At 44.7% G+C, this 7,806-nt stretch overlaps 1 protein-coding gene across 4 annotated transcripts in view; it reads left to right on the top strand.

The window, feature by feature from the left end:
• Positions 1-5,828: 5,828 nt before the first annotated feature.
• Positions 5,829-7,806, top strand: part of GAB1 (GRB2 associated binding protein 1) — a 105,766-nt gene continuing 103,788 nt past the window's right edge. For 2 of the 4 annotated variants that reach the window (XM_087724347.1, XM_087724348.1), the window contains exon 1: positions 5,836-6,205. In XM_087724347.1, the coding sequence (XP_087580473.1) occupies positions 6,134-6,205 (72 nt within the window). In that variant the 5' untranslated portion in view covers positions 5,836-6,133. Of the gene's footprint in view, positions 6,206-7,806 lie in introns of all 4 variants that reach the window. The other 2 variants (XM_087724346.1, XM_014061565.2) reach the window with 2 other exon arrangements.

The following is a 7,806-nucleotide window of genomic DNA, read 5'->3' as shown; positions in this document are numbered from 1 at the left end:
CTCATGTATAAAAGTATGTTTTGACTTCTCAATCAGCTCTAGAGGCAATCCACTGAAGAAAAATGTTATACTGCAAGATTTTTTTACATGTCTCCATAGTGCCATATGGATCCCGGACACCTGGAAACATTCAATTATTCCATTGCATGGCTGAACACTTAGATCATGTTTCCTAAAAAGTTAGCAGAAGTCCTACCCAACCAGCAGGAATGTTACTTGTGCATTTAGAAATCTACAGTTGTCAAAGAGAAGAAAAAATGGATTTTTATTATTACTTCAGATTAGATCTCAGGTATTGGCTGACACTTGAAATGAACAGACCTTCCATCTGTTCAATTTAGGAATATTCTGCTTTGGCCCAGTTCAAGAGATACTAACTCTGGTTTATGGTATATTTGTAAGTAGTCAATAATGCTTGGTTTAATTCAATAGTATTGTAGTCAGTGCTCAGCTAAATATATCTGGAAATATATCATGAAGACAATTGCTGTTTTGCCTTTCTGCTCCTCAGGAAATAGAATTCAGCAGCAGACTGCTCTGAGTTTTTGAAATACTTGGGAATAAATTTCACTGAACGTACAACAAAAATGCATAAATCTAATCCTTCATATCGCTGATTTCAATGGACAGTAAAAGCCTTTTCTGTATACTGCTTGTATATGTTACCAGGCAATGTTGAATGGTACTTAGAAAGGATCTAGGCATAATTCACAACTCCTACTTTAAATAATCCCTAGCGATCTCCTGAGAGCCAGTTTTGTGTAATGGTTAAGACAGTAAACTAGGAATGGTGAGACTGAGTTCTAGTCCCACGTTGGGGCTAAACTGACTGGATGACCTTGGGCCAGGCACTTTTTCTCAGCCCTAGGAAGAAGGCAATGGCAACCACATTTTAACTAGCTTTGCCAAGAAAACTTTAGGAACTTGTCCAGGCTGTGAGAATTGGACATGATTTCATTTCTAAAACAAAAACCTGAGGGCAAGATAACCCTTGCCTTTGTCATCTTCACACCACTGCACTATGAGATACTTTATTCATCAGTATTCCTCAACTCTGGCAAATTTAGTATGTGTGGACATTACTCCCCAGCTAGTCTTCTGGGACTTGAAGTCCACACACCTTAGAGTTGCCAAGTTGAGAAACAGTGTTCTTTATTATCCTCCCATGCCAACTCTTGGGAGAACCAGCCCTAAGAAGCTTTCCCCACCCACACTTAGTCACGGCACAGATCAGTTGGAAGACATTTTTCTGTATTTAAAATATAATTAATGCAAACATTTACAACAGCTCTTTATACCAATCACGAAAAGTAGGCACAAAAGTTGCATCTTTCCCCAAATCTCAGTGCTATCCTGGCTTTTCTGGAAAAGTTTTCCTTGCTTTGTAGGCCTTCAGCAATCCTCCACCATCCTTTTGTTGCTTTGTTGTTGTTGCACTGTACAGATCCCAGGATCCTTTTGAAGGATTTGTTCAATTTGCCTGCCTTCTTTTTTGAAAGAAAGATTGCACGTGAGAGGAGAAAAAAGAAAAACTAAAACCTGGCCAGAGAATCTTGACTTTGGATTCTGAGTGCAGTACACAGAAAAGTTACGAGGCCAACTTTGGGGGGGGGGGGGGAAAGGAAAGATTTACAGCAGCCAGAGTAGAGTCAGCAATTGATTAGTGCAGGCCGGGTCGTGCATGCAGGAGAATGGGCCGAGAAGGGGAGGAAACTTACACTACATGTGAGATCTATGTCTTAATAAGATAGGTAAGATAGTAAAAACTGGGTAAGCTCACACACTGTGGTAAACCAGTGTGATGACTTGTGTTTGATTTAAACTGTAGACCAGAGGTTCCCAAAGTGGGCGGTACCGCCCTGGGGTGGTGGGATGACTTAGAGGCAAGGGGATCAGCAGAGGGGGCACTAAGAGGCAAGGGGGGCAGCAGGGGGGGCGCTATGAGGCAAGGGACGTGGCAGAGGAGTGCTGGAGGTGGCCGCCTCGCAGGGCGCAATTCTGTCTGGGGCTCTGTTGGCCACCAGTCAGCTGAGCACTTCCAGTAGGGGTGAAATCCAACCGGTTCTCCTGAACAGTAGGACAAATTATTGGCAGGTCAGAGAACCGGTAAAATGCACCACTGATTGGCTCCACCTTCACCTCCCACCCCTCCCACTACCTCCTTTTCGTACCTCGCCTGCCTAGAGTGCGGCTGCTGCTGCTCCCTGGTTCCCTCGCTTATCTCAACCACACAGTCCAGCAGATCTCTGCCCAGTGAGTCTTCCTTTGCTTCTATTCTAGCTACCTCCCCCATGCCCCAGCCAAGGTATTCTTTTCCCAAGCTATTTCCCTCCGTCTGGGCTCTCCCTTGCAGAGCTGAGCCTAGCATTCAGTTTAAAATCTAGGGCGGGGGTGGGGGCAACAGAGCAGCCAGGAGGGGGGGGAAGTTTTTCTTTTTTGCCAAGCTATTTCTTTTTTCACAAGGAGAGGAAGAGAGAGGGAGGGAGGGAGGCAGAGAGAGAGAGAGAGAGGAAGAAAAGAAGGAAGTGAGAGGGAAAGAGGAAAGAAGTGAGAGAGGGGAGGAGGGAGAAAGAAAGTGAGAGGGAGAAAGATGGAGAGAGGGGAGAGTCAGAAAGGAGAGTGGGAAGGAGATAGGGAGAGAAAGGGGAGAAGGAGGGAGGAAGAGAAAGAGGAAGAGAGGAAAGGAGAAAGAGGGAGAGAGAAGGGGAAGAAAGAGAGGAAGAGAGGTGAGGGACAACTGAACTTTACTTATGAAAAGGTGTTATGTCAATGGAAGAGATAGGAAACTGCATTAGTGATATATATGTCAATGCATTGATTTATACTAAAAATGTTTAGCTTAAAGAAGTTATAAGGAATCACAAATATGTAAGTTAAAAGTATGGAAAATGTAATGTACGTGTGGATGACCCTTTGCATGAGTTGTATTGGGAAAAATAAATATATTTTTAATAATAATTAAAAAAAGAAAATGATTCCCCAAAGAGGTAAAAGGCTACATTTTGCTAGAGTTATTCTTTGCTTCCAATTTGTTGAGGAAGGGGATTGGACTCCATTGTCTATATTTCCCTTTCCATCCCCATGGTTCTTTAGTGAAAATTTTAACCCAAGAACATATAGATCTGTTAAAATGTTCCCATTCTCACTTTCCATATTGGGAATCCCTAGGTAGCATGTAATAATCTCATCAAATAATTGAAGCAAATGTTGGTGCTTTCTTAATTACACCAATGCAAACAATGTGCCCACAATGACTTTATTAATTAAACTTTATTTAATTGGTCATCTCATCATACTTCAGAATCCCAAAGGTGCTTTTTCAAGAGGCAACGGTAGTTTCTGGTTTTTCTTTGAAGACACTTCTTGGATGAGAAGCAAAACATCTTCAAAGAAAAACCAGAAAGTCCAGTTGCCTCTTGAAAAGACACCTTTGGGACAACCATGACCTGGATGACTGAAAATCTCCCTGTAGACATCAGGCTCCAGAATCCTTGCTTTGCTGCAGAGTAAAGAGCAACATCCTGGTTTATTTGCACAGAGAAGGCAGGCAGGGAGTTGGTAGGGTTTATTTATTCACTTAGCAAAGCCTTAAGCCAAATGTGAACACACACATATTTTAAGTATTCTGATTTTCAGAGCAGAAATGGCAGAAGCAGAAAAATCAAAGAACAGTGAAGTAGTTACTAAATTTTACTGAGTGTACTAAGCTACTAGTTACTAAGGTTCTTGATAAATGACTATCAGTCTTTGAAAACCTGGTATCACTGGATCATGTTCAATAATTTTATTGAATTAATATTAACTAGAAAGGTTTTTAAATAGGATTTTGAATCAATATACAATTGTTAGTTTTGAATTTTACTGTTACTATCTTCCTTCCGTCGTGCAAACCACCCAGTCACATGACCCCCCCAGCCACGCCCACCAAGCCACACCCACAGAATTGATAGTAAAAAAAATTGAATTCCATCACCGGGTGTGGGGCACTGAGGATCAGTTTGTAGCACCAAGCGGGCAGTGGACTGAAAAAGTTTGGGAACCACTGCTGTAGAGTCTCCTTCTGTGGACAATTTACCATATTTTTCGGACTATAAGATGTACCGGTGTATAAGAGCCAAGGTGGCGCAGTGGTTAAATGCAGCACTGCAGGCTACTGCTAGATCAGCAGGTCAGCGGTTCAAATCTCACCGGCTCAGGGTTGACTCAGCCTTCCATCCTTCCGAGGTGGGTAAAATGAGGACCCAGATTGTTGGGGGCAATATGCTGACTCTCTGTAAACCGCTTAGAGAGGCCTGAAAGGCCTATGAAGCGGTATATAAGTCTACTGCTATTGCTATTGCTATTGCTATTGCACCAATATTTCGAAGAGGTAAATAAGAAAAAAAAGTTTTTGTCCTCCCCGGGCCCCAGGAGTATTTTGCAGGCTTCAGCAGGGCTGGGGAAAGGTGAAAACGGCCCAAAAATGGGCCGTTTTTTGCAAAAACGAAGGCATTTTTGCCTTCCCCCCAGCCCTGCTGAAGTCTGCAGAGTGTTGTTGGAGGAAGGCAAAAACACCTTCGTTTTTGCAAAAAACAGCCCGTTTTTCACAAAAATGGGATGTGGGAATGAGGCTTAAGGAGGCCAAAAATGGCTGTATTCGGTGTATAAGACGCACCATTTCCCTGCTCTTTTAGGGGGTAAAAAGTGCATCTTATATTCTGAAAAATATGGTAATGGAGTAGCATAATATGTGAATGCAGACAAATGAATACTGCATTCAACAAATACGGGGAGTCCTAGACTTACAACAGTTCATTTAGTGACCATTCAAAGTTGCAACGGCACTGAAAAATGTGACTTGTGACCATTTTTCACTCTTACGACCTTTGCTGCATCCCCATGATCATGTGATCAAAATTTAGATGCTTGGCAACCTGTTCATATTTATGACTGTTGCGTTGTCCCAAGGTCATGTGATCACTTTTTGCGAGGACAAGCAAAGTCATTGGGAAAGCCAGATTCTCTTAACAACTGGGTTACTGACTCAGCAACTGCAGTGATTCACTGAACAACTGTGGCAAGAAAGGTCATAAAATGGGGACAAAACTCACTTAACAAATGTCTCACCTAACAACAGAAATTTTCTGCTCCATTATGGCCGTAAATCGAGGACTACTTGCGATGATTAATCCAGGCTGGCTTTCACAAGATATGCTTATTCACTGTTAAGCAAACTCAAGTCGTCTGAGTTTGCAGGACGCGCCGTACCACAGACGAACCGCGGTAGCTCCGTTCCTAGAAAATGCTGCGCTCCACTGCGGTTGGCTGGTTTGTGGTTCGGGGCTCCCTCGAACGCGTTTCGCCCGGGACCACAGCTCCGTCTCCCAGTCCACCCCCTCCCCCCCTCAAAAATACATTCCGGCCCAGAGCTCTCGTCGGGCGGAGACGCCGCCAAACCACCAGCTCAGCCTCCCAGTCCAGAAGACTCGCGCCTCAACTCAAGACGGCACCGGAGGGGCGGCGGAGGAGCCAAAGAAATTAAGCGCGAAGGACCGGGACTCCTCCTCCTCCCTTTCTCCGTTGCGCTGGCCGCGGGCGTGAGGGAGTCGCTGTGGGCGGACTCCAGCCTTGCCCAACCGAGGCGAGGGAAGCCCTCCGCCTCACGCTTCAGTAGACCGGGTGGGAGGTTCCTGCTCTGTAGAGGATCGAGCAGGGAGGGCTTTCCCGACGCCGGGCTTCCGTGCAGCCGTTGGGTCGCAGTAGTTGAAAGTTACAGGAGAGCGGACACCTCGTTTGCCCGGAGAGAAGAGGGGCGGTCGCTTCAGCTCCTCTAGGCTGTCTGTCTCCGCTGGGAGCACCCGCGTTAATATTCACAGACGAGCCCCACACGCACCCTTCGGCCCTCCCTCCCTCCCTCCTCCCAGCCTTTCTCTCTCGCTCTCTCTCTCGCTCCCTTTCCCGGTCGTCTCCTCCCTCTCCTGCGCTTCTCCCTCCTCTTTCCCTTCCCCCAGAGGAGCTGCCGGAGGAGGCCGGCAGACAGGCGCGGCGCGGCGCTCCTCTTCTGTTCTCTTGGGCTGTTTGTTCGGCCCGGCCCGGCCGTCGCAGCTGCGGAAGGAAAACAGACCCCCCTCGCTCTTCGAGGCGAGAAGCAATCATGAGCGGCGGGGAGGTGGTCTGCCAGGGCTGGCTCCGAAAGTCTCCCCCGGAGAAGAAGTTAAAGCGCTATGTAAGTGTCTCCGGTGGCTTGGCGGGTTCTCCTGCTTGCAGGAAGCGCCCTTCTCCGCTTCTGGCCACTCTCGGCGGTGTTTTCTGTCTCGTTGCTGTCTTCGTTTCCGCGCCTCTCCCCTTCTTTTCTCGCCCTTAGTCCCTACGGTAGTTGTCCGCTGCCCAGGCTCTCAACCGTCGGCTACCTCTGGCTGTAAAATTATGTATACACGAATACTTGGTGGTTCTTGCGTGACTTTTTCAAACAATCTGATAATGTATGTTGGCGAATCTGACAGTGCGTAGTTTTGTTCCTACTGGGGCTTTTTGCAAGGCCCTGAACGGACCCAACTTTTCTCTTCTGATTTATCGCCCTTTGCGAGGGAGGATTGGGGAAGAGCGGACGAAGTTTTCCGGAACACATATGTCTTAAAGGTGGGGGGGGGAGTCTCCGAAGGACTCAAGACGAAACTCGGCTGTTTTGGGCGCTTTAAAAAAGGGGGGGGTTGTAGGAGGGCGAGATCCCATGGAAATCTGCAAATATGTTTTGCTCTTGGAAATTTCAAAAAGTTATTCCGCCCGTGATATCTGTCTAATATGGTTTTCGTTCGGTTTTGGCAGACTTGCATTTAGCTGCCTTCTACCATGGGAAACAAACATGTAGGAAAGGAGGAAGGCAATCTGTGTATTGATAGCATTGACTGAAATTGCTTGTTGAAGCTGCATGTATAACGTAGTTTCATTGCGTTACCTGAAGCAGTTACAATTTACACTGTATTCAACATTGGGTGTAATTTCTTTCTCTGAATGAACTGGTTAGCAGACTTGGGAAGTGTGTTTGAGAAATGCATTGATCTTTTGGAAGGCAGATCTTGTGTGACTTTTAAAACAATCTTACAGTGTCTGTTTACCAAAACTGACATCTTTGAACTATGTGGTAATAGTAAATAAAGAAAAGTATGTCTACATTGACTTTGCTTTTATCTGTAATACTATTTCCACAGAAATTTGCATTAGGGCCTCTAACCAATTTATGACATTGCATTTAAGTGTCATTCAGATAGGAAAATAGCATTTCTGGAAAATTTGATTATTATACAAAGACAAAGAGAATGTTTGCTCCCCATTTAATATAATTTTTATTTCAGAAATAGGGACCTATTCTGTGTCTTTTCACAGACTACTAGGCAAAATATTTCATAATATACTATAGATACTCCTAACATTAGGAACATAAATTACTTCAAGACCCTGAACACACTCAACTCAGCAAATCAAATTCTATCAACTAATTTATTGATGCGGTTATTCAGAACCTTCAAATAGAATAATTTTATCCACTGGCTTCCACATATGTTGATCTACAACATCTAAAATTTGCAACCACAGTCCAAAATGTCTAGAATAGATAGTGTCATCAAAGAAAACAACAATATGAAAGGTGTATTTTAAAGATAGGATGTTGTTTTGCTCTTGAAGGTAGTCTATGGTACTTGGGTTTTAAAAGAATCCAGCAGTATAAACCTCTGGACTAATAAATATACTTGCCTGCCAATTGCTGTTTCTGGTTAAATAAAATATTGTTTATCTTGCACAGCTTTGCTGGCTGCACTACTCTTACTA

This window comes from Thamnophis sirtalis, unplaced genomic scaffold (genome assembly GCF_051295495.1).
Source record: "Thamnophis sirtalis isolate CommonGarterSnake01/CBP01778 unplaced genomic scaffold, rThaSir2_p1.2 scaffold_10, whole genome shotgun sequence".
In the NCBI taxonomy this organism is placed as follows: domain Eukaryota; kingdom Metazoa; phylum Chordata; class Lepidosauria; order Squamata; family Natricidae; genus Thamnophis; species Thamnophis sirtalis.
This window is presented reverse-complemented; position numbering and strand designations above follow the sequence as displayed.